General features: G+C 39.4%; 3 protein-coding genes and 2 non-coding genes across 8 annotated transcripts in view; 3 read left to right on the top strand and 2 right to left on the bottom strand.

The window, feature by feature from the left end:
* Nucleotides 1–334: 334 nt before the first annotated feature.
* On the top strand, nucleotides 335–407 carry Trnag-acc. The gene has a single exon. It is a non-coding gene; the product is annotated as a tRNA-Gly (tRNA).
* Nucleotides 408–1,255: 848 nt separating this feature from the next.
* LOC112127373 lies at nucleotides 1,256–1,362 on the top strand. The gene has a single exon (XR_002910539.1). It is a non-coding gene; the product is annotated as a U6 spliceosomal RNA (small nuclear RNA).
* Nucleotides 1,363–4,420: 3,058 nt separating this feature from the next.
* Nucleotides 4,421–7,988, top strand: LOC106662938 (ubiquitin-protein ligase E3C-like). Its single transcript, XM_014387392.2, has one exon. The coding sequence runs from the start codon at nucleotides 4,968–4,970 to the stop codon at nucleotides 7,953–7,955; it is 2,988 nt and encodes a 995-aa protein (XP_014242878.1). The 5' UTR covers nucleotides 4,421–4,967; the 3' UTR covers nucleotides 7,956–7,988.
* Nucleotides 7,989–11,407: 3,419 nt separating this feature from the next.
* LOC106663232 lies at nucleotides 11,408–22,002 on the bottom strand. Of its 3 annotated transcripts, none has more exons than XM_014387912.2 (10): nucleotides 21,869–22,002; nucleotides 17,079–17,193; nucleotides 16,806–16,975; nucleotides 16,670–16,735; nucleotides 13,429–13,509; nucleotides 13,229–13,348; nucleotides 13,090–13,152; nucleotides 12,349–12,720; nucleotides 12,218–12,283; nucleotides 11,408–11,556 (listed from the first exon to the last, which is right to left on the bottom strand). In XM_014387912.2, exons 2-10 carry the CDS (start codon nucleotides 17,148–17,150, stop codon nucleotides 11,505–11,507), a joined length of 1,062 nt encoding a protein of 353 aa, XP_014243398.1. In that variant the 5' UTR covers nucleotides 17,151–17,193; nucleotides 21,869–22,002; the 3' UTR covers nucleotides 11,408–11,504. The 3 variants fall into 3 exon arrangements, with proteins under 3 accessions (XP_014243398.1, XP_014243397.1, XP_014243399.1); XM_014387911.2 differs by having other exon boundaries at nucleotides 11,409–11,556; nucleotides 13,090–13,161; XM_014387913.2 differs by lacking the exon at nucleotides 12,218–12,283 and having other exon boundaries at nucleotides 11,412–11,556; nucleotides 13,090–13,161.
* Nucleotides 22,003–24,007: 2,005 nt separating this feature from the next.
* LOC106663233 (transcription factor Sox-8-like) overlaps nucleotides 24,008–26,770 on the bottom strand; it is a 36,125-nt gene continuing 33,362 nt past the window's right edge. For both annotated transcript variants that reach the window (XM_014387914.2, XM_024228270.1), the window contains exons 3-5: nucleotides 26,037–26,198; nucleotides 25,812–25,975; nucleotides 24,008–24,572 (exon numbers count right to left, since the gene is read on the bottom strand). In XM_014387914.2, coding sequence (XP_014243400.1) covers nucleotides 24,229–24,572; nucleotides 25,812–25,975; nucleotides 26,037–26,198 — 670 coding nt within the window. In that variant the 3' untranslated portion in view covers nucleotides 24,008–24,228. The remainder of the gene's footprint in view (nucleotides 24,573–25,811; nucleotides 25,976–26,036; nucleotides 26,199–26,770) is intronic.

The raw sequence follows: 26,770 nt of genomic DNA, 5'->3' as shown, positions 1-26,770 counted from the left end.
CGTATCAAGCCGAAGATGGTGGGTTCGAATCCTGCTTGTGACACTTACTTTTTTATCTCAAACCCTACAAAAACTGCTCCCAGAAGAATTATTTCTAGGAATATAGTTTCGCTTGACCAATTAATATATTACAATTAATTAAGGTTTTTAGTTGAGATAAAAAAGTCAATGGCACGAGCGGGATTCGAACCCACGATGTTCGGCTTAATACGCCGCTGCTCTACCACTTGAGCTATCGTGACCTCGATCCATTGGAACACTAACTTCCCATCTCAACCCTCAAAACTCAAAAAGGTGGTGTTGAGATGGGAAGTTAGTGTCTGAGTGGATCGAGGTCACGATAGCTCAAGTGGTAGAGAAGCGGCGTACCAAGCCGAAGATCGTGGGTTCGAATCCCACTCGTGCCATTGACTTTTTAATCTCAACTGAAAACCTTAATTAATTGTAATATTACTAGGAATATTATAAAACATCTTTATGCTGGTAATTAAGAAAGAGTTGGAATATGTTTTATTTCTATAAATTGGAATTTCAAATATATTGTTTTGTCTTAAATTTAATCCATTAAATTTAGTAGTCTATTGACCAAATTACTTCTTTCAATTAATTAATCTTTTTATTTATTTGTTTATTTACGGATCGAAATCCACTGTAAAAAGACATTTTACAATAACAATAAATAATATACAAAATAATATACGCAAAAATACAAATAATATAAAAAGAATAAGGACATATATACGTGGTAATATTATAAATGGTAAATATAAATGATAAATATGAAAATACAATTAAAGAGTAGAAAATGAACAACAATAAAAATGAAAGACATAATTACTAACCAAATTAAGACAAAGGAAACAAAATAAAGCTGAAAGACAATTGAAACTACAATATTTAGGATGACATTACATGTGCGGATTTAAGCCTATATACATCCAAATCCAATCCAAAAAATAGTACTTTTATACAGTATTGTAAATGTACTAAAAAGTATTTGAACATAATTTATTTTAAAAGCACTATTGATAGTTTTTTTTGTAATATAATGGTAAGTTGAGTTTTGTGTGAATGTCTGCTATAATTATATAAAATTTTTATTTACTTGAGTGTTTGTTGTAGTGTTTAATTGTTTTTAATTCAAAGTATTTAACCAACGGTTAAATTGGTTGAAAATGGTAAAAATAGGAGGGAAATAGTGAGAGGGGGAGAACGGGACTTGTGAGTTAAGAAGGCTCGATTTTCATCCACTACCGTACTCGCTTCGGCGGTACATATACTAAAATTGGAACGATACAGAGAAGATTAGCATGGCCCCTGCGCAAGGATGACACGCAAAATCGTGAAGCGTTCCACATTTTTTTGTACCGGAACATCGCCGACTGATGATTTTTCCAGCAGTCGGCAGCATATTTTTCATTTTTCCGGGCTGGAAACCGATTTTCCGGCCCGGCCGACGCTCCGGACTGGGGCGGTCGGGTTCGAATCTGGTCACGGGCAAACATTTTTTTTCCACCGAAATTGTTTTTTGAGGATATTTACTGAATTTTAGTAATAATAATAAAATTATACAATTTGTTAATAATAGTTACACAAAAAATAATTTTTTAGAGACAAATTTTAATCAAGAAACTATAGCGTAATGTAAATTAGCACGTTGTANTGTTTTTTTTTAATATGCACCTAAATTTTTAATTAACAAAGTTTATAAATTACAATTCTTTCCGTTATCATGTCCATTTATGTATTTTCTTATTTAAAATATACTGGTTTTTTTTCAGTTTGCGTTTTCGTTTCTTTAATTTTTTTAAATTTATTTCTTGCATTTTATGTTATAAACGACGTATTAATTATTTAATTAATTATACTTTTATTCTAAGGTCTTGTTTGATATGAAAAAGCAAGTGCCACGAACGGGATTCGAACACACTTCCAAGGCCGAAGGTCGTGGGTTCGAATCCCGCTCGAGACACTTGCTTTTTCATTTCAACCAATAACTTACATAATGATTATATTAAAAACTTCGTTAAGTTATCTCATGTTAAGTTATCAACAACATAGATTAAAAGTACATTTAATTAAAAAATATAATGTGATGGAGCTACGGTTTAAAGAAATAGATTCAGAATTACTATTTAGCAAATTTCACGATGTTTGTGCAGTTATTTTGTATGTAAGTTGACAATTTTTAGAACAAAAGTGGACTTATCTAAAAGGAAATTCGGTGCTAAATCATAAAAATGGGGTCAAAAATTAGCAAACGTTATGTTCAAGTTACTTCATAATATCAAGAGTGGAGAACATTCAGGTTTTATCTAAAGAAACCTTTTTTTAATAAACACTAAAAAAATCTTAATTTTTGAACGGATTGATATAAAAAGGTGAGGTTTACGGCATTCTACTCCAATTTATATGTACTCTCAGAAAAACATTTTTTTTTTTAACACGACGAGTTGATAGTCCTGTATTAATATTAAAATATATAAAATTATTAATAATATATTGGGGCAATAAATTCATGTCATTTTTAATTTCCTTAATTAAAGGGATGAAAAGTTAGCAAACATAAGGTTAGAGTGGAGAAAATTTAGGTTTTATGTAAAGAAACGTGTTTTTTCCTTCTTTTTTTTTAACACGAGTTGACAACCCCCCTATTAATATTAAAATTTGTAAAATTATTATAATATATTGGGGTAATAAATTCATGTCATTTTTAATTTTCTTCTTAATTAAAGGATTTATTTCTTTAATATGCACCTAAATTTTTAATTAACAAAGTTTATAAATTACAATTCTTTCCGTTATCATGTCCATTTATGTATTTTCTTATTTAAAATATACTGATTTTTCAGTTTGCGTTTTCGTTTCTTTAATTTTTTAAAATTTATTTCTTGCATTTTATGGTATAAATGACGTATTAATTATTTTAATTAATTATACTTTTATTCTAAGGTCTTGTGTGATATGAAAGAGCAAGTGCCACGAGCGGGATTCGAACACACTTCCAAGGCCGAAATCGTGGGTTCGAATCCCGCTCGTGACACTTGCTTTTTCATTTGCAACAACAACGTAGATTAAAAGTACAATTAATTAAAAAATATAATATGATGGAGCTACGGTTTAAAGAAATTGATCCAGAATTAACATTTCGCTAATTTCACTATGTTTGTGCAGTTATTTTGTATGAGGCTGACAGTTTTTAGAACAAAACCGTACTAATCTGAAAAATGGGTTGAAAAGTTAGCAAACGTAAGGTTAGAGTGGCGAAAATTCATGTTTTATGTAAAGAAACGTGTTCTTTCCTTTTTTAATTTTTTTTTAACACAAGTTGACAGCCCCCGTATTAATATTAAAATTTGTAAAATTATTATAATATATTATGGCAATAAATTCATGTAATACCTGAATTGCTTATTTCTTTATTTTTTAAAACAGTTATTTCATTAATATGCACCTAAATATTTAATTTTTAAACTTGATAACACACAATTCTTTTCGTTATCATGTACATTTTTGTATTTTTTTTTATTTTAAAAATATTGATGTTTTAGTTAGGGTTTTCGTTTCTTTAAATTTTTTGTTTATTTAATTTTATTTTTTTACATTTATAATTATTTTATTAATACGTGTTTTTTATTTTTCAATTTCACATTAAATTTTCAGCTTTTAAATGAATCGTTAGTTTGAAATTTTATTTGTCTTTTCTCTTCGATTATTGTTAGTTTGGATTATATACACGGTTTTTTGTTAGTGAGTTATTTTTTGTGTTTGGAGTAATTTTATATGTTTTCTGCTTGAGTGCATACTTTTTTTTTGCTTTGTGTTATTGTGTTTGTTTTTTGTGGTTGTACGCGAGTAAAATTTTGTTCGTTTGTTTGCACTTGTGTACATGTATCCATGTGTGTGTTTACTTGTTTGTATGTTTATTTATGTTGCAACCGACATTTTATATTGCACTGTTCTTACTGTAACTTGTTTTTTTATAATAAATTTATATTTTTTTATAGGTATACATATTCTGCATGTATTTTTTTGGAAATATTTTCTTCTTGTTTTGGTCTTAACTGGTCAGTTTGAAGAAAAGGTTGGGGAGAATTTTCAGCACTTGCTTCACGATTGATAGTTATGACTGTGGGTATGGCATGCAGGCTGTCTTGAGCAAAAATGTCCTCCCTCGTAATCCTTTCTTGCTCAAACTTTATTTATTTGTGAATAACGTTTTGAGAAACGGCTGTTTATAGAAAATAAGTGGCCGGTTTTGTGAGGAGGAAGGGAGGACGGAGTACAAAATGGAGCTGGCACCACGATATGATCTTCGGTGGCCATGTTATTGCCCCAGGGCCACTCCTTTTTTTTTCGAAACGTCCAATCTCGAAAATCCATCTGACGGATTAACGACGAAGTCGGACATTCTGTATTAGCAAGGATTAAAAAACACAAAAACCATGTGCAAAGTCAGACCAAATGTTGGTGGTTTTCTTCAGATTTTTTACCTTTTGTTTTTATTATTCCGTCATGTTTCATTATTTTGATAAACATACGTTTTATAGGTTTTAGGAAGGCAAAGAGAGACAAATTTAAATAAATGTCGCTGCTTGAAGGTGATGCCATCATGGCGTGGGCGACTTCTCTCGAAGGTCGTCAGTGCGCGATTCGACCGATTTAAAACATATGAGTTATAAAAATAATTCGTTACCAAAGACAAAAGAAGAGGATTTTGACCTAGAATCAGGCTTTTATAGTCGAAGAGTGGAGAAAAAATTTCATATATATTTGTTTTCGTGGGCCCGGCGTGAAACCGAACAGCTGTGTTCACCAGTTTAGTCGGTTTTTCGCCTCGGAACTGAAAAACGAGTGAAAAGTTTAAATGTGATAACTTGTTTTATTGTTTGAAAAAAAAAGACCTCGGACTTGTGAGGATGGGGCGTGCCGGATGGAACTGCCTTGGAAAATAGAGACAGAGGAAAATGTACTATTTCGAGGGTAACTACAGGGTGACGCCGGAGCAGAATTTTGCCGGTGCGAGCCGGCAGAGCAGGAAAACGGAACTGATCGACAGGGCGCAGGCGGAGAGAAGGAAAAGGGAAGAAGAAAGGGCGAGGTCGAGATCTGCGGTGGTTTTGCAGTCATTGGTACGTGGATTCTTGGCGAGGAGGAGGATCCGGAACGTCCTGATTGAGGAGTTCGATAGGTATAGACTCGAGGGAGTGGACACTGAGGATTTGGCCTTCCTGATCAGAAGAATCCCGTTCCTCGAGTGGTCGCCGGCCCGTCTGCTCAGCGCGTCCCGGATGGTCCTGGAGCACAAGGAAGCCGTCCTCGCTTCCGAAGACCCCCTCTGGGCCTGGAGGCTCCGAATGCTTCTCGACCACCATCTTTGCCTGCTTCAGATCGACGTGCAGGCCGTCAGCAAGGAGTTCGTCGATTTCTTCACGGACCGAGTGTCTTTGGTGCCGATTCTCGGTGAAGAAAGAGCTTCGGACTTCGCCAAGACCGCCATTTCTCACGCAGTGGGGAAAAATTACTTCGAGACGTGCCTGCGGCTCCTCCGATGTTCCGCGAACCCCATCGATCTCGATTACAGCCTCGCCATGCTGTCCAGGCCGTTTCACATCGATTCGAGCATTGTTTTCGACAAATTTTGCCAGAGCCTCAACCATCTCGAAATTGACGAAAACGACAAAAAGGTGATTATACTGTTAATAGCGGAGTTGAAAAAAATGAACCTGCGATATATAGAATTTTACAAATCGATTTTGAGGCTTGATTTTAATTCATACAACCCCTTGTTGTTGTGGTTTGTACTAAACTTCGACGAGGAGGAGATTGCAGAATACGACGAGGTCAAAACCTATTTCAGCCTCATGGCCAGGCTCAGTAAGACTTTACACGACGAGCTCACCCTGGATACAGACTGGGACTCGCAGGATTCAGAGGAGAGGGTCGTCGGAGTCTTAATAGCCGAATGCCTCGCTCTGATCAACTGCAAGTCCAAAGCTCTGATATGGTTGTCCTATTTGGAAAGGATAATCCGATCCGGCGATTTTGAAACGTTAGTCGATTTCGGGATTTGCCTTCACAACCTCTACCTCAACGAGAGACTCCCGGTTAACCGTAACCTCCTCTTCGTAGAACTCTACAGGAACAAATCTTACATAAAATATTTCTGGTGCTGCATAGCTAGCCTGCAGAGGGAAGGAACTTTCTCGGACCCGATACCGTTGACGAACCTGATCGTGAGGAATATCCCGCTGGAGAAAGCTGAAATAGAAAAGATCGTCCCGCTCCTGACGATATTCGCCGTATTGATGAAGTTCTCCTACTCGAACATGACTGAAGAGGAGTTGATGAACGACAATCTCTTGGGTGACAAGACGGACAAGCCTTTTCAGATCCAGGAGCTGGTCGCTCTGAGCAAGACCCTCGTCGACATAACGATGGGCGTCGTTCTCATCGCCTATCCCGAGACCTACTCCTGCACGAACATGATGTCGATGACTCAAAACTGCCAACTTTTCTGGTCCAACTTGCTGAAAGAACTGGTGAATATCATATCCCTGCTGCACGCGAAAGACGCGAGGAAAAGGTTCGCTGGGACCAACCACTGGCTATCGAACCAAATTAAGATAGCGGACCACGTGCAGATTTTCGACTCTACGAAAACGATATTCGTGAAGCCGTTTTCGAACAGGAAGGGCATGGCGAGGAACGACGACGGTCTGTACGTCCTGTCCGTTCAGGAAAGTAGGACTGTCTTCATCCTCCACTATTTGCCGTTCACGGTACCTTTCCTCAAGCGTTATTCATTTCTGCAGGCGCACTTCGAGGCGGACAAGCGCCAGCACAGAAATGAGCACATACTGCAGATACCGCATCGTTTCGTGAGGATCCGCCGCGACTACCTGTACGAGGACGCTTTCGACAACCTGTCCAAACACGACGAAGACATCAAGATCAGCGTCAAGATCCAAATGGTCAACTCGTATGGCCTGGAAGAAGCCGGCGTGGACGGTGGAGGCGTTTTCAGAGAATTCCTCACCGACCTGTTGAAGACAGCATTCGACCCGACGAGGGGTTTCTTTATTTACAACAACGACAACGAGTTGTATCCAAATCCTTCTGCGAAGCTCGTCTCCGCCAGATACACACGGCACTACCACTTCATCGGGAGGATCCTGGCCAAAGCGATTTTCGAAGGTGTCATGTCGGAAATACGCCTCGCTGAGTTTTTCCTCGCAAAGCTGACCGGCATCACGACCAACCTCCACCTCTCGAACCTCGCCTCTCTCGACCCGGAATTGTACAAAAACATCGTCAACTTACAAAAATACAAAGGTGACTTTTCCGACTTGGGCCTCGACTTCACGATATATACGAATGAGTTCGGCCGGAGCGTCTGCCGCGAGCTGAAGCCGAACGGGAGCAATATACAAGTTACTGCGGACAACGTGTCTGAGTACATCGACCTGATCGCCAAGTTCAAAATGCACAGCGAGATCCTCAAGCAGACAGAGTCGTTTGTCGAAGGCATCGCAAGCGTATTTTCGCTCGACTGCTTGAAAATGTTCACCCCGAAGGAACTGCAGACGATCATCTCGGGAGACGAGGCTCCCATCGACATAGACGACATGAGGAGGAATACAGTCTACGCTGGCGGCTTCTCCCCCGACCACCCTTCCGTCGTCATGTTCTGGAACGTAGTCGACTCTTTCGGCACGAAAGAGAAAAGCCAGCTCCTCAAGTTCATCACCAGTTACTCGAGGCCGCCCCTGCTCGGTTTCAAAGAGCTCCATCCGCAGATCTGCATCCAGCGGGCCGACGGCGAGAACGAACGGTTTCCGACTTCATCTACCTGCATGCACCTTCTCAAGCTTCCAGCCTTCTCCGACGAAGACATCATGCGGAAGAAACTGCTCTACGCCATCAAATCCGGCGCCGGTTTCGAACTGAGCTGACTTTCCTTTCAAAATATACCCTTATATCAAAAAAACCATCGCCTTATTAATAAATAGACTGTTCAGATAATAGATATTGACGTTCGTGCCTGGACCTCCGCACTCAATAGCGTAGTATTTAAGCCAGAAACAACCCAAAAACTTTGAAAGAGGAACGAGGGAAAAGACGCAGTTAAATGTTTATTCGTAGAAAAGTTACGAAACAGGACGTGCCGTTTTATCAGTTATCGGCCTAGCCACCTGAATCAGCATCGCCTCTAAGTAGGAAGAGAAATCGAATTTCTGAACTGTATAAACCGCGTTATCGCACTTGTTGATCCACAGCCACCTGGTTTAGTTTAAACACAACGGGGTCCGTCGGTACAAAGTGCTCACAAGTGTCGGTCAACATGACTCGTACGCCGTGGGAGGTTCGTCAAGGGGGCCCCAAGTGGATTAGCTCCGTTCTGTTTTGTGTTAGTCGAGGTTTTTTCCTCCCAGGATTAGCGTCTTTAAGCTGTTTCGGCGTTATTACTTTCCAAGTTCCAGAAGAAGAAAAAAAACCTTTTAAACCTGACTCTAAGAGGTCTCACTCTACAATATAACCAAAATTAGAAAACCGTCCGGATTTTCAATTTTGGTCTTGAAATTTTCAAAAACTCAGAAGCTGTTCGTCTGCTCGGCCGGTTTATTCCCCCCCTAACATAAACAGGAAGAGCGCCCAGTTTGTTTTTTAAGAAAATCGTAAGAGGGAAAAAATGTGACGGGAGTGGCCCGTGATTCCTCGTTCCTGATCCTTATCATGATGAGTGACAAGTGTTTTTACCGCCTAATTTTGTCTAGGACGGGCGGGGGAAAAAAAATCATTTCCCGCCGTCCATAATTTTTCTCTTCGGGATTCGGAACAACGATGACCCCGATGGTTCCATAATTTCTTCAATTTTCCTTCAAGACTTTTTTTTATTTATTACAATTTTAATTATTTCATCTTTAAAAACAATCGACATTTTCAAAAATAAAAACATTTATATAACGTTTTTTTATACGAGATTTTAGTTATAGTTTTATTTTCCAGATTGTGCTAATTACCGGGACAATAAGCGTCAAATCTCTTTTCTCGGTGTTTGTATACATTTTGTTGGAAAGCAGAACATGAAATGAGTACTCAGTTATGCATAATTGTGCGATACAATCCAAATGATTTCAAGAGGATTAACTTCCAGAAAATAACAAAAACAATAAGAGAGATTATCGATAATCGAAATTTAACTAGACGTAACTGAACGTTGAAACATTGATATGAGTGGCTGTTTCTTCCTCCTCATTACATAATCTGCAAATGGGACCATCGCTGTACATATCCATGTTGTGTAGATGTTTTCTCAGATGCAAGTGACCGTTTAGTAGTCCTACTACTCTTCTGAGTTTGGCCCTCTCCAATTGCAGCAGTGTTTTTGCTAGTCTTTACTGCCATAAGTTTACTATGTCTAGCACCGCTAGAGTTTATCCACTTCTCATTTTGTTTTGCTTGGATCCATTCTGCGATGGAGGATTCTATATTTGTTCTTGTTATCCCAAGAATAGGTTCGGGGCCTATGTATGGTCTTGCAGAGTCTACTCTGGCCAGACTATCTGCTTTCTCATTACCCAAAATTACCCTGGGCCCTGGCACCCAAGATATCATCAGGTTGTGTTTCCCCAGGTTTTGGAGATTTTGGACTGACTAATTTTGATGTGATTATTTTACATGCTAATGCTTTAATGGCTGCTTGGCTATCTGATCTTATGAGGATTTTTTTGTAAGTGTAACCTCTTTTAAGATTTTCCAGGGCACATGCATTGATGGCATGTATTTCTGCTTGAAAGACCGAAGTGTACTTCCCTAATGAGTTTGATTGCTTATGTTTTGGGCTTGTACAGAAAATGCCCGATCCGGTTTCTTCGTTTGTTTGGGAGCCGTCTGTATACCATATGCTCTCCTGTGTTCTTCCTCTCCTTTATAGTCCGTTGAGACTAGGTTACTGAACCCGCACCCCTCAGGCAACGGTTGCATCAGTAGGGGGTTCGTACCAACTCCCGGTTGGGCGATTAGTCCCACCTTAAAAATAAAACTGAACCACGGGAGTAGAGTGTCCAAGCGGCTTTACTAATTGAGGTTGGACTCGTGGTGGTCGTGGTTTGTAAACAAATTGTACCTTAGCTGCAGGGTACCGGCCAACCGGAGCCGGAGATAGAGTGCCTTCTCTATCTCTCCGGGGGTGGTGAAAGGCATGGCCAAAGGCTGTGGGGGCCCAGGCAAAGAACGACATCAACTCTGGTGCCTGGGGGTGACCAATGATGGAGGCAATTTCCCCTCTTACCTTCCTATACTCTATCCTCACCTTATTTTCCTTTCCCTTCCTTACCCCTTTCTGCTTTGGCAGAGGCTTCCTGGGTTGCTGAACCCGCACCCCTCAGGCAACGGGTGCATCAGTAGGGGGTTCGTATGAAGTCCCACCTTAAAAATAATACTGAACCACGGGAGTGGAGTATCCAAGCGGCTCTACTAATTGAGGTTGGACTTGTGGTGGTCGTGGTTTGCAAACAAATTGTACCTTAGCCGGAAGGTATCGGCCAACTGGTGCCGTAGAAAGAGCGCTTTATCTAGCTCTCCGGGGGTGGTGAAAGGCACGGCTGAAAGGCTCCGCCAGAAACCGTAAAACTGCCTTTTTCAAGGCACATATATGGATGCCATTTCATGGCACTTCTGAACTTGGTTAGCATTGCACCACCTCGCTAGCCAAGGGATGTGACAAGTCCATGCATGTCCTGGTGTTCTTTCGGAAACACTAGGCGTCTGAGAAGACCCCTTGAAGATAAGTCCGGATGTTAAAGCTCCTCATTGGTCTCAAAACCCATGAGTAAAGATGGGAACATCAGTCCGTTGATACTTTATAGGGTGTGCTGAAGAATGTTTTCGGGATCATATAGTCAGTCCCCATTTCTAAGAAGGGCTTTCTGATTTTTTAAAATTATTGTTTTATGCCTGAATTGATTAGTTCCTATCCAATTTGATTGTTTCTGGAACCTAAATGAGTTTTTCCTGGGCTCTCCTTTTACAGGGTGACTGGCGATAAGTCGATCCTATAAACCCCTGTCTCAACGGTAAAGAAGTAATTTCAGGTTTTGGTTTTTTTTTTCGACTTAGATTCGTTAAAATGCTTATAAACTTCAAAATTACTGACTGTACAAAAATCTGGTTGTGCCACCTGAAAGAACTGGTTTCGGGATCACAGAATGCAAAATTTCTTCATCTGAAATTACCTCTTTACCGATGAGATTTGGACAGGGGTTTATAGGAAGTTTTTTGTTGCATATCGTGAATAGAAATACATCCTAAAATTTTCGACACTTATCACCATTTATTTTCTGTAAAAATTGAAATCGATAGATTATGAAAAGAAGGTTAAGTATGTAATAATCGAAACTTTTTTTTCAAATATTTTTTTTTAACAATAAAGAGAACGAAGACAAAGTTATATATGAATCTTGACCTGAAATATTTCAGTAATGATGGATGGACTGTTTTCATTATTGATTGCTTTGATCTGGTGTGAGCCGTTCTTCTTGATTTACCTGATTCCTGTTTAAAACAATAATAATATATCTTTAATAATTTGTAAGATTTACAACATTGATATAATACAACATATTACATATTTTCACTAATTTCGTGGTCCGCTTGACCAATTAATATATTACAATTAATTAAGGTTTTTAGTTGAGATAAAAAAAGTCAATGGCACGAGCGGGATTCGAACCCACGATCTTCGGCTAGACACGCCGCTGCTCTACCACTTGAGCTATCGTAACCTCGATCCACTCGGACACCAACTTCCCATCTCAACCACACCTTTTAAATTTTCCCTCCTGTTTGCCATTTTTCAAATGTCGTGGGGGGACGAGTACTACCCTGAAACCTAAGTGCTAACCCTTTAGAACATGAATGGGAAAGAATTCCTCAGGAGTTACCAAGAAATGCGAAAGCTTTTAACGGATGTGATTCGTGGCAGAGGTGGAAATAAATATCTTATTTTTGGTAAGCATTATATGAATGTTAAATACTTTAAAATTTAAGGGTGGTGCGTTAATTTTGTCCTTCAGAGTAGATATGTATACATAGTTTTTTTAATTGATATCTATCTCTAATTCCCACGTATAAAAGTATAATAAAAAATATCGTTTTTTCAATTAGTTCTTATTTTTATTATATAGCAAGTTCTAGAAGAAGTGAGAATGATCACCTGTCAGATTCTCCAAAATATTGCAAATCGTCATCTCGATAGTCTAAAATGTAAAAGGGAGAGCGTCTGCAAATATTATTTATTAATGCTGACCGTTTACCACGAGATAAAAAATTAAACGAAGGTACTACCTGAAATCCGAGTTTACTCTGAAGGGATGATAGGACCGGTCGAAGAACCTAACCCTTGGAGGCTGGTAGTTAGTGGGTCCTTGGCTCCTCGCTTCCGCCCGAGCACGTTGTTCGTTGCCCCTCGGCCAGGAGGCGGTATTGCCTTCGCCTTGGTGCTGTCTGATCATGACGGCGACGAAGGACGTCGACTGGGCCCGGTTTATATACCTGACGACTCTGTGCGGACGGTGCACCCTGCAGAAGTTGCCAGAGGGCCTGTCGGCCTCAGTGAGCGAAATGCCGCAGAATATGCACTGATGGATGTTGAAGTCCGCCATTTCCTGTCGCTCGATCTCGTCGTAGTTTTCAGTTATCCCGATCCCAGGTAACATACTACAAAAATAAATTGTTCAATATTATACCCGGCTCCAAATGAAACCAAATAGGACAAGGCAAGTCATGGAGTTTAAGTCGATACAGATATGCAACTGATTGACACTTGACCACTCTTCTTACCCGCAAACATCCAGTGGAGTGATCAAGTATCAGTTTAATGAGTGGTCATGACTGATGATCAATCGAGGTTAAAGTAACCCTTCTACTGTCCAATAACGTCCAAAAGGGAGTAGTTAAAGATCCAAACGTGTGAATGTTAAAACAATCGTTTTTCCATTTTAGCAGTCTGTTTTGTTGATAATATAGTAGTCACCTAATTGGTCACCTTTTGTTTAAAACTCCATTTTTTAATAAAACACAACCTACCCTTGGTGGCGGACGTAAGTCGGTCCAGTGACGGGTTGTCCCGCAGGAAACTGATCTTCACGCCTGAAACGCCTGGCGTTGAACATAAACCAATGTTAAATAAAAAAGACAAACTATAGGTTTGAAACAGTCTACTCACAGTCTGACATGAGAGTATGGCTGATGGTGATATTGGTGGATAGGCTGGTGGATCTGGTAGTGAAACACGTCCTGTCTTCCTTGTGCCAAGGTCCCGGCGATCGGCCCGAGACTGTAGTTACTAACGGCATACGGCATAATCATTACCAAGCAAAAAAGCAATAAAATGCTTTTCATAAAGTTCATTTTACCTACAATTACCTCGGGTAATAAAATGCGAAAGGGTAGACGCTATATACCGGAACGTGTACTCTGGATCCACCCTGGCCCCAGCTGGCGTCTCTGAACAAATCAACAATTAAACATAAAATTTTATTGTGAAATTTTTCCTTAATACTTGCTGGGTTTTTATAGGTAACATTTTTTAAATCTTATTTAATTTTAGAAAACCATAAAAAAATAAATAAAGATATAACCAATGTTTGGTTTATTGATGGTATGATATTAAAATGCTTAGAGGTTTAGCTAGAAATGGTTAGCTATTAGAACGATTTTGGTGAAGTCATTTCAGCCCCCCACTAAGTCTATACCGACCTACACTTAAAGTAAACTAGATTGGGGTCGATGGGGTACTTTTATAAATATTCCGCCATCTACCCCGAACACACACTGACTCGCTTTCATCGATCGAGGGGCGATGATGACGTTATATTCACCCTCACCCCTCGCCATTCACGCTAATAAATACATGCACACAGACAAAACATATAGACACATAACACATAAGACATACTATATAAAATAAAAAAACCCAATTTCCCCTAAAAAGCGGAACAGGGGACTCTGAACTCGCTACCGTGCTCGAGAACTCTTCTTAAGCCCGGCGGCATGCCTACACGCTCTCTGTATGGAGCCAAGGCATGACACCCCTCTATTATGTGGGACACATCGAGCAACCTTTCTCTACATAAGGGGCCATATATTGGTTATTGTGGATTCAGATTGCTGTAGATGGGTATAAATTAGGTCCACCTTAATTAGGTTAAGTTATTTACATACGGTTATTCACTACCAGTACAGTTAAATGAAAGTGATGATTAAGAATAAGTAAGAGTGGTTTTATTCTGGATATCGATTAGAACCAGTTATACGCTAGATATTACGGTAATGGTCTGTATCTACTACTTATTAGCTATACAGACCACTAGATTCTGTTGAACGCTTTGTGGGTGTGTCTGCGCGCGCGCCTCTCTAACGAAATATAAGTCGTTAGGGTGTGTATAACCATAACAAGTTATTGATAGCATCTCTAACCCGCCATTATCGTGATTTGGGGTGCAACCATCCAGAACTAGCACTAACACCACTACCTATCGGGATATCTCGAATCTAACCATCCATAATTTATTAACCTGCCCAAACACTGTGATATCTAATGTAAAACCATCCCCAAATCTGTGCTGTTTCATAACCATAAAACTATCGTCATATCTAGTGTATGACCGTTCCTACCCATCCTTAACGATCTCTAACCAAAACTAAAAATCTTTAACCAAGTTTCAATTTCTGTTTACCCTAACAAAACGGATATCTAGATTGTAGCCATTTCTACCATACAACTATAGTTACTACTACTACTGTAGGTACTATCGCCTCTCCTATAGAGCCTAACAATGAATACCTTGAAATTCTGGACCGCAGAGGGATAAAGTGTCAGGGCTGAGTCCGACAGGGAAAAATTCGGAAAAACCGCCTGTGGCATAATCCAAGGAGGGCTAAAGGTCACAGATAAATTACGGAAAAGAAAATTGGATCACACGAGGCAGGAAAACTCAATACTACTGTGATAGAAAAGAATAAAGAGGCCAAATATCTAAGGGAGACACTAGACAAAACACTGGCATGAAGAAAGCGGAACGAGCTTTAATGGTGTCCAGAAAAATAGGAGAAAAAAGTTGGGGATGCAGATCATAAACCTTGCTTTGGATTTGGATGTACACCATGATGGTGAGACCTATTCTCACATATGGCGCATAGTATGGGTCGATATTAGAACAAATAACAACACGAAAAGAACACAAAAATTACAGAGACTTGCATAGAAGGAAGCGATAGGAACATGTCGTACAGATGGTGTGGAGAAGATACTGGGTTTAATCACCCTCCACCAAATGATAATGAGGACAGTGAAGAAATACCATCCGTTAACCTTGGCCACATGATGTTTAATCAACATTTCCAAATAAACTCAGGTACTTCAAAAAAGAATGAGTAAGAGAGAAAAACACCTCATTCAAGAATGACACTATCCACTGGAAATCTAGAACGCAAACAGGTACTATGGCAGGAGGAATCGACTGTGGAACAAAATATTCAGAACCCATGTGAAAATACACCAGTATCTTCCAAGCTGAGGCCCACGCCATCTAGAGATGTACCCAAATCAACCTGAATAAAGGTTACAAAAACAAGAATATCGTGTTCAAACACCATTAGCTCAAAGATGGTGCTGAGTTGCAAAACTAAACTAAACTAATTAAGTATGCAAAACAAAATAACACTCTACTGGTTGCCAGGATATGTGGGAGTAGAAGGCAACGAGAAAGCTGATGCCCTTGCAAGAAGAGGGGCTGCTATACCGCTGATAGGACCCGAGCCTTCCTGAGGCATAGGAATCTACAGTATCAATGATCTCCTTAGACTAAAGGATAAAAAGAAAACGAGGGAACAATGGAACTCACTCATTAGGCACAAACAGTCCAAGAACCTCATAACAAACTTTGGAAGGAAAGGAGTAACAGAATGCATTAAAGGAAGACGGAAAAAACTGCGAACCATAATAGGATTTTTAACAAGACACTGCAAATTAAATGGGCATCTGAAGAAGATTGGCTTAACCGAACACGGCAGGTGCAGATTCTGCAAAGAAGCAGAGAAAACACGAACACACCTACCATCAAGCTGTGGTGCTACACCCGCAGGAGGAAGTGATTTGGACGTACAATGGTAGAAGAGAGTCAACTACTAAAACTGGGCTTACAAACCAAGATTCTTGATGACTATGATTCATCGGTATGCTGTAACATATACACACATACAATTGCATAAAACCTGCCACCCAGCAACCTTGACAAAAATTTCGGAGACATCGTGAGATGAAGATGAGACGGTCAGATGCAGTTGCGTTATTTATAGGGGAACAGAGATGTCTACACTTGCGCGCAGATGGAAGTGTTTTGGGACGTATAGTGTAAGCGTAGAAGAGATTCAACCACTAAAACCGGGTCTACTGATCAAGTTCCTTGATGAACTAAGTCTCACCGGTGTGCTATAAGAGGCAGTACAACCTCTCTTAAAGGGGACAACACCCCAACTAACACGCCTACATCTACATCATTTAACCAACAACTGAGGATGGCGCAATGCTGAAACTGGCAAATTACAATAACTTGTGTTACAATAATGTATTTTGCAACGTTTTACCGATTAGGGTTAAGCTTACCGCATGTCATAGGCAAAGCGGTGAACCGCCGTTGTGCCTTGCTCGCTCGGGAGTTCTTCAGCATTCCTAAACAAACGTATTGTAAATTATTGTCTTTTTTCTGTTGATTTTAATTAGTTTATAACGCATTGGTCACCTGCGTTGGGGGGCGTTGGTGTTTCTTCGTCCCCCGTTGAACGGATCTTGCAAATTGCGATCCCTGTACGGACGCTCGATCGGGATTTCGTTCTCCCCTCGTACACCACCGTCGTCGTCAACGGCCGGAGTTTCGAAGAAGGGCACGTCCACTTCGGCAAAGTTTGAACCCTAAAAACATAAAACTATGAAACAGCTATAATTACATATTTAGTTAAGGTATTGTATTAGGGTATTAAGGCAGCGAGAATGTCAGTTTCGATGAAAGTCATACCTCGTTTTCTAGATTGATTTCCGGGCCGTTCGTCGGGACTTCCTCCTCCATTTCATCGCCGATATCAGACATACCAACTAACTCCTGAAGATCCAAACTTGCAGCACTATATGCTCTAAACATAAAATGAATTATTTCAATAAGACCTAGTTATAATTCGCCCACGCGTCCGAAACAACGCTTGGTATTGTCATACCCTTTAATAAAATAAATATTTGTTAAAACAATCTTCACCATCTTTAACCATTGCTGGCCTTACATTGCCATAACCAGGGCTTTCCCAAGGATGGAGAAAACGATTAACATGAAAAACTATTGTCAAGGGTTTTGGGTTTGGGTTTAAGGCTATGGAGAACATGGCCATAATAGATTTTGACGGTGAAAACAGACATCTCGCTAAAAATCCATATGACAGCTATTTACAGAAACTATGTACAAAGGATTAAAAATTAATGAGAGAGAGAGAGCGATGAGCCCCGCAGCCTTCAGTTGGGTCTTTTTCCACCCGTCTAATGACCTCTACGAAGATTGGAACCCTACATAGATTATCTGCAGGTCGATCAACGAACATCATATCTCTTAATCCCTTAACAACACCCATAACATCTTACCAATTTTTGCTCATTATTTTCACCCGGAAATTTCCTCACCTTCCTAGCTCCTACCGACCCATCAGTCTTTTGCCCATTATTGGCAAAATACTGGAAAAGCTCCTATTGATCCGCTTGTCCAAGGAAATTTCTACAACCACAATTCCCCATCACCAATTCGGCTTTCGGAGTTGCCACTCAGCTTTACAACAAGCGCATCGCATAATCGACGTTATTTCCACATCCCTTGAGCTAAAACAGTATTGCCCGGGTGTGTTCTTGGATATACACCAAGCCTTTGACCAAGTATGGCACTCTGGGCTGCTAAACAAGATAACACTCCCATCAGTACACATCAACAACGTTCCCATCCCAATTGCGAACCATGTACGATAGGACTCTACCTGGACAATCGACTGACGTGTGTGACGTCGGGCATTCGACGGCACGACAAACAAACATTCAACACTTCTTAACCGGGGATAATGATGGGTACTGGGAAATTAAAATGAAACAAATAAAACACACTCGCTAAAATAAACCAACTAAAACATAATGTATTTACAAGACATAAATTTATATATACAATTTAAACCAAAGTTACTACAAACGAAACCAAGACGTTCCCTAATTCCAGTCTACAACCACGTTACAGTGTAATCGCCCAACTCACCCTGTGGTAACCCAATTATGGTATTTTACGCTTAAGCAATCGTTGACGAGTCTGGAACACACCTGACCTCTCTTCTGCAGCTCCAGTCCAACATCTCCTCTCCTTCGACCTTCCCCCACCCAGCATTCCAACGCGCCCCATTACACAAACAGTGACATCCTCAAAAAGTGAGGGTGACACTACCTCCCTCTCAAGAGCCGCAAACGCCCCTTGGAGTTTGCGGGGTATTCCCACACCTGGAGAAAGGTCATTGCCGTGGTCGTGGTGCAGGTGCTGCTGTTTTAACTTCTTTCTTCACCTCTGTCTTTGGTGCTGGTTTTGCGGCAACAGTACTGGCCACCTTAGGTTTAGCCGCAGCAGGGGTGGCAGTTTTTGTCAGAAGGGCTTTTGTTGTCCCAGTGACAGATGTCTTAGTAACGGCAGATTTCACACTACCAGCCGGGTTTGTGGGCGCCTTTGATGTAGGTGTACTTGGTTTGCTGGGAGGCTTTGACAGGGGAGCCTTTGGCGTGGGTGTGGTGGAACCCCCATACACGACTTAAGCGCACAGACTGTAACATACATCAAAACTCTCACTAACAAACAAAAGAAAACTTTACATTGCCCTCCTGGCCCCCATTTGGACATACGAACTTGAACTTTACGGTACTGCTAAGCGTTCCAACCTCATCGAATCCAATCCCTTCAATCTAAAATCCTCAGAACAATAGTACAAGCCGCTTGGATCCATACCGACCTGAATGTCCCTCTTGTTACCGAGCTAGCCCAATCCCGCTACAAAACGTTCCATTCCAAACTACTCCATCATCCGAACCCTTTCGTCAAAAACCTGTCATCCACCACATTACCTAATAATCCCAACAGAAGACTGAAGCGTCGGTGACCCCGCGACAACCTTAGCAGGTGGCATCGGTCTCCTACAATGGAGTACATCTCGCTTATCGTATTGTTTAACTACTACTGGATGGTAATTGTTCAAGCTTTCACGCTACCGTTAATAATTTTATATGTAAATACTGTTTTACTTGTTGCGTCGAAGAATTTAGTTGTAAAAAACAAATTAAAAGTTTTAAAAAAATTTCACCCGGTCAGCATTGACCCCGGAGGACACTGGTTTTAAGAAACCAGCATAGACTGAACTTATCCTGCCGAGGATAAGTAAGACGAGTATATCACTAAGCCAACTTAAACTGCTCAAATTAACCGATATATTTTTGTTAGTTGGATAAAACAAAACAGAAAAAATAAACCAAAAACAAACCAATGTTTCTCATTTTTAATAACGGATTTACTTAACGATGATAAACATTGATAATATAATCATTCACATAATAATTTTGTAAATGAACTCCTTTTCTTGTCTTTTCTTCATTTTAATCCAGTTGTATTCTCTTTAACCGTCGAAAGACTTCATTTTGAACCAGAAGTCCGCAATATTATTGTGAGAATTCACTAATTTCGTGGTCCGCTTGAGCAATTAATATATTACAATTAATTAAGGTTTTTAGTTGAGATAAAAAAGTCAATGGCATGAGCGGGATTCGAACACACGATCTTCGGCTAGATACGCCGCTGTCTACCACTTGAGCTATCGTGACCTCGATCCATTGGGACACTAACTTCCCATCTCAACCCTCAAAACTCAAAAAGGTGGTGTTGAGATGGGAAGTTAGTGTCTGAGTGGATCGAGGTCCCGATAGCTCAAGTGGTAGAGAAGCGGCGTATCTAGCCGAAGATCGTGGGTTCGAATCCCGCTCGTGCCATTGACTTTTTTTATCTCAACTAAAAACCATAATTAATTATTGTGAGAGTGAGTCATCGACGTCACCGGCAAGGGGACATCGCAGAGGCTGTTTCTCAGACCGTGGTCTCCAGGGCTTTAGCCTGATTCCGAGAGACTGGAAGTACCAAAGCAGGCCTGGTAGTGCATCTCAGCGCACTATGGCACTAAGGGATGACAGAAATATTGTCAATATTGACTCCTTTCCATAATGCCCACCAGATCCTAAATGAAGAATAAGATGTTTTAGCAAGGCTTTATCAACACATACGATTATGGGAAGTTCACCTCACATCATATTGATTTGAGACAACCTACAGCAACTAAGGAGAATATGGTGAGAACACAATCGAAATGCTGTTACGTTTACTGACCACCCTTGCAAGAAAAGGGGCTGCCACACCGCTAATAGAACCCGAACCCTTCTGTGGAATAGGAATACACACTATTAGCGAATACCTCAGACAAAAGGGCAAAAAGAAAATGAGCGAACTTTGGAATTCACTTATTGGACATAGACAATCCAAGAATCTTCAAACCAATTTTGGCAAGAAAGAAATCANTAACAGGTGCTCAGAGGTTTTAGCTAACAGAGGACATTCGTAAAAAACAGAATAATTTCTAAATTTTAATGCAATATAATAAAAATAAAACAAAAATGCTAGGGAAAGTAAATACTACAGAATTGGCAATATATTCGTTTTTGAGCAGTTTAGTTAAAGGCCACGTGCTTCATTCTAGATGGGTGATAGTTAAGCGAACCTTGAGCGAACCATCTTACCTAAATAAGGTGAAATATTGGGCGGCCATTTTCGGCCACCCTTTTTAAAAATCTTCTACCCAAAAAACCAAAAACGAAAAACAACCAATTCTATAATCATTTCTGTTAAAACACCATCCCCTGAAGAAATTCATATCACACAACAATTTCACACAAAACCAATGACGCTACAAGAATAGTACCACACTTAATGCCCTGAAGATGACCAGAATAAAGGTCGAAACGCTGAAAAAAAATTTATAATCCACCTCATTTCTTGACCGCTCGTTACGAATCCAACAAATTCTTTAGATTACTTTTAAAAAAATCATTCCACACAGAAACCACTAGTAAGCATTGCTTTTATTTCAACTCAGCAGTTAAGCCTTTCGTCATAAGCCTGACTGATTCAAACCTTTCCAACTTTAAGCCAATAATTTTTTTTTTTTTTTTAATTTCCGATGAATATTACAGTCGATTGTAATGTGTTAGATGGGACGTTGGCGTCGAATTCCATCGAAAAATATAGAAAAGGGGGAATCGTTTTTATTCAACACAAAAGGATCCATGATTCATCATGAGATAAAATCTGAAAAGGTCAATAAACATCTGAGGTATTTCGCCAAGGTTTCATACACCGAAGGGACGATTTCTTCAAAAATACTTTATCTTTTTCTGTTGCGAATTTTTTTAGTTTTCAACCCTTTAAAAAGTTGCAGTTTACAGAAATGGGTTTTTCTTGATCAAAATCTAGTGGAAAGGTTTTGAACAAATTTGACTTTTGAGGGGCTGGTTTTCGTTCGAGTATTATGAAAATTTTGGATGGTTTTTTCAAATATACTTTTTTTGAGTTAATGGAGGGAGGATTATTGAACTACCCTTTGGATTATTTTTAATACGGATTGCTTTTGATCAACAATGATCATTTTTTTAGTTTATCTCATAAAAGTACACCTGTTGTTTTAAAGTATAATTAACCGTACTTACCTGAGTGGCTCTGTGAGAAGTTTAAGTTCTTTTCCCTAATCAAACTTTTTTTTATTGAATCAGACGAAATATCTTGGGATGATATTTGGCAAACTTATCGGACTTGATTGTGCAAGTAACGAGGGCTTCAGAGACTCCTGTTGAAATGGGCGAGGTTAGGTGAAAAGTCAGCCATCCCCGCTCCGTATCTAGACGCGCTCTATAATTTTATTGTTTGAAATTTGGTCGTTACAAGACTCGGTTAGCGTCCATCACCGGATGGAGAAATCTCATAATTAAACTTTATTATTTAATTTTAATACGCCTTACATTTTATTTTGTTTACCCCATTAACGAATAATTCATTTCGGTTCGAGTGAGCGCGATCTCAGGATTTCTCTTAGGCATTCTTTCCCCCCGGAATTTCTTACATTTTCTTCGTTTAAGTACAAAAAGAGAAAATTCTTTTTTCCCTTATACTCTTATAGTATCCCGCGCAAGGACCAAAAAAACCAAAGAACCAAAAAAATCTATTAGTGATGACGTTCCTTCTGGTGTTCTGGGCACTTGTGCTCCTTTTCTTAAGCGCGAGGATTATGGCAGCTTAAGTACCGTGTGGCGTTTCTTTGAGGTTTTTCTTTATTCTTTACTTTATTTCATTTGATTTGGGGTTTGCAAGAGCAGAGTTCATATCAACCCTTAGGGTAACGGTGTTTTTGAAAAAAAGCCCATTTGTATGTCGTGTTCGAATGCAGGGCCGCTGGACTCGAACCCGGGACCTTTACCTTACAGTGATGAGCGCCGTGTCAACGCCTAAACCATTGCGGCCAACGACGCCCCGTTTTATTATTTCATTTCATTTTTTATGGAACTCGACGAGACAAATTGCTAATAATTGTACAGAAAATCCCAGCAAAAACGAACAAAGATTCCAATAAAAATGAACTTAATAGTTTACTAGGTTTATTTTTATTGACAACTGATCTAAACTGTCGGTCACAGATAATACCAAAAAAGTATAGGTTTAAAACAATAAATATTAACATAAAAAAATAGGTAATATCGATTAATTGTACGCTTTGCGCACTTTTTTCCCAGCATTGAAAAAACTGTTAATAAATAGTATCGATTAAACTTGTTAGAATCAAAAAATCTATATCGGTGCTTCCGGTTTTACTTAATTTTTTACAATTAATTAAGGTTTTTAGTTGAGATAAAAAAGTCAATGGCACGAGCGGGATTCGAACCCACGACCTTCGGCTAAATCCGCCGCTGCTGTACCACTTGAGCTATCGTGACCTCGATCCACTCGGACACTAACTTCACATCTCAACCACACCTTTTGAATTTTCCCTCCTTTTTGCCATTTTTCAAATGTCGTATAATCTATTTGATTCTCGGCGACAAATGAAATGGCCACGGAGAGCTTTAGTGAAGGTATACTTCATTTTAAACTTATTAAATTCACTAGTTTTCGTGGTCCGCTTGACCAATTAATATCGTACAATTAATTAAGGTTTTTAGTTGAGATAAAAAAGTCAATGGCACGAGCGGGATTCGAACCCACGTTCTTCGGCTAAATCCGCCGCTGCTCTACCACTTGAGCTAAGTGACCTCGATCCCCTCGGACACCAACTTCCCATCTCAACCACACCTTTTGAATTTTCCCTCCTTTTTGCCATTTTTCAAATTTTTTTATCTCAACTAAAAACCTTAATTAATTGTAAGATATTAATTGGTCAAGCGGAACACGAAGCTAGTGTATTTAATTTTTTATTTTTATTACCTAAGTCCACCTCTCCTTCCTAAAAGGAAACTTGATCAGGGAAAAATTACTTATTGATATTTAAAATAACAGGAGTAGCAATAATAAACTAAATAACAATATAAGGATATATTTATTCAATAAAATAAATCTTATTATGTACAAAAAAAAAGAAGAAGGAAAATACTAAATTGAAGAGTAGAACTCAAAACTGACATACATGCATGTATAAATAAGCCAATTTTTGGTAACGCTAATGATAAAAAAATTAATAACTAAAATTAGGAATACTGTAAAATATTATACTTTTCATAGGTTTGAATAAAAAATAAAGAACATGTTTCTTAATTGAGACAATATCAAAAATATACAAATTTTTATATACTATATGTATATATATTTTTATGTACAGTTGCTTAATGTTTTTAAAAATATAAATTTGTGAGGCGGATTTTTATTGTGTGGATATTGTATTGTTTTAATTTTATTATTTTTTTATTCGAGCAACAAGGCACATAGTGAAGATTTGAGCGGTTTCTTTCTCACATGAAAGATAGTTGAGGGTGGAGTGACGACGAGCGTCTTGAGATTCTACAGAATGCGGAAGGAAGACAGGTCAGACGTAGTTGCCCCAGTGGTCCTGTGGCCTCTGCTGGTACTGGCAGCTCTGGTAGTACATCTGCGGGCTCCAGTAGGCCGGAGGTCCCGGCTGGTACACGGACGCCGCCATCCCCCTCGGCAAGGACATATCGCGTCCCTGGTCCAAATGCCTTGGAAACGCCACGTCCCCTTGCCTGAACTCTTGAGTTAGGACGTCCTCCTGTTCCCAGCCGGCGGCCGGAGGGTGCAGGTACTGCTCGAACTCGGCGCAGTCGACGCCTTCCACGTTGCCGAGCTCTTCGAGGCTCATCCCGGGGTTCACGACGCCCATCACTTCCTGTGAGCAAGTTGCTGCCATTTCTAAAAAGAAAAGACCATTAACTACCATCGAAGAAAAAGCAACTCCACGGAAAACATCAAATGTAATATCATCGACGATCAAGTCCATAAATACTTCAGTTGTAATCGAATAACAACGGTGTACCATTCGGATAACCTAAGTCAATCGATACATCTATACTCAACAGATGGATTTTTTCCTTAGACTGAAAGGCATCATCATCGATAAAGAAACAGCGATGCACCAGCAGTACTCAATACTACACGGTACGACGATTTTGTTAAAATAATGTACATATATTATCATATTTTATATATTTAACAATATTTGGGAAAAAATTCACTCCCTACGAGTTTAATGATTTTTTATCTGGGCACGCTTCGTGGAAAAAGATCGAATCATGTATATATAACCTAACCCGACATAACCTAACTCGTCCATAACCCTAACTCTAACCTAAGCTCCTAACACCAAATTGCCTAACCTGTCCCTAACACTAGCCCTAATACTAACACTATCAGCACTATCTAATATATTCAGCCCCTAACGGAAAGTTCTACCAATCGGATAATCTAAGTTCGATACTCTACAAACCGATTTATTATCGATATTGAACGAAAAATTGTCACTATTCTTTTTAAAGATAAGTAGCGAATGGGTTATATCACAGACTGTTCACTCGGTATGTATAGATTTTAATAAATAAATTTCTATCCATTGGATAACCTAGCAATTTTCACCTTCCAATCAGTGTTTTCAGAAAATGTCAATTATTTCAATCTGAAATAGAAACTATTATTATTATGCTATGATCAATGCTACAAGATCGGTATCCCAGTTGGAGTATCGAATACCTTATTATCGATTTATTCAAACATCGAAAAATAAATATCGATACGTCACATTTAATCAAATATCTTAAGTTCCCATCATACGGTAATACTAATGATAGATGGATTTGATATTTCTGTTTTTGATCGATTATCGAAGTTTTTCTACGAACAACTTTTAATTAATCGATTCATCGATACTTTTCTGATCGATTCTTGCTTGTTTTTTTAATTGTAAAATCTCAATTTTTTTGCTACTATTGATTATTGCGAATTGTTTGGCTTCGTAAAATTGAGATATTTTCCCTAATAACGATATAATTATCGAAAATTTTATATCGATCATGTTGATTGTAGAATGATCGATTCTTCTCTGATAATCGATACCTTCAGGACTAGTAATATCGAACCATCGATATTTAAGCTTACCGTTGGCATGCTGTTGCCCGTTGCTCTGGTACTGCTGCGCGTTCCTGAATGCAGTGACACCACCGTGTCTGTTTGGTGTCGTCGGCGGTGTCGGCGGCCCTAGCAGCTCGTCTTCGCCCTCCTCGGCACCGCTGGAACACTCTTCCTTTACCCTGCCCATCATCCTGGAACGGTTAAACGTTCTTCAACTGTTGTTTAGTTGTGAAAAAAATTGTTTTTACTCACGCGTATGAGCCGGTCGATCCTCTCTGGTTGGCCGGCTTGCCGTTCGACGAGCCCTTCCTCCTCCTAGGTTGGTATTTGTAGTCTGGGTACTCTCTTTTGTGTATCACCCTCAGCCTCTCCGCCTCCTCGATAAAGGGCTTTTTTTCAGCGTCACCCAACAACCTGCAACAGTTTAAAATTCGAAAATATTACAAAATTTAGCCAAGGGTCAAAATCGATGACCAAAGGATACATGATATGTCAAACTTCTTACCTGGCAATAAAGCTGTACATTTGTTTGAATAATAAACCAAACCCTTAGATTCATTACTTATGTGGAAAACATGGTTTCTTTTTGTCCTTTCTATTCATCTTTATTTTAATGACATGACCGGCAGAACTCGAGAATATGGGCAAAGTTGTTAAAGGTTTTTCTACGTTCATTATATAAATGTGAAGTTGTTTATTGAAAAAAGTAAAAGTTTGTGCTTTAACAATATTGAAGCTGGAGTTGATGATGGGTTTTGGTCTGCGAGTCGGTGAACTCATGCTGAACCGCATAGGGTCACTCGCGGGTTCGTTGAGTGATTCAAAAACGTTTCGGCATTGCGCCATCTTCAGTGAGGAACTCAGGAGTCTCCCTTTTCAACGAGAGACATACTCAATAATCCTATGCCGGTTCAGCATGAGTTAACTTAACGAAGTTTTTAATATAATCATTATGTAAGTTATTGGTTGAAATGAAAAAGTTAGTG

This window comes from Cimex lectularius, unplaced genomic scaffold, assembly GCF_000648675.2.
Source record: "Cimex lectularius strain Harlan isolate CLEC.00 unplaced genomic scaffold, Clec_2.1 scaffold265, whole genome shotgun sequence".
Taxonomy (NCBI): Eukaryota; Metazoa; Arthropoda; class Insecta; order Hemiptera; family Cimicidae; genus Cimex; species Cimex lectularius.
This window is presented reverse-complemented; position numbering and strand designations above follow the sequence as displayed.

Coding starts and splice junctions, on each gene's coding strand:
- LOC106663232 (XM_014387911.2), bottom strand. CDS start 17,150: ATGTCTGATATCGGCGATGAAATGGAGGAGGAAGTCCCGACGAACGGC. Junction 16,976..17,078: donor AAATCAATCTAGAAAACGAG/GTATGACTTTCA, acceptor TTATGTTTTTAG/GGTTCAAACTTTGCCGAAGT. Junction 12,284..12,348: donor AGAGTAAACTCGGATTTCAG/GTAGTACCTTCG, acceptor TAATATTTGCAG/ACGCTCTCCCTTTTACATTT.
- LOC106662938 (XM_014387392.2), top strand. CDS start 4,968: ATGTACTATTTCGAGGGTAACTACAGGGTGACGCCGGAGCAGAATTTT.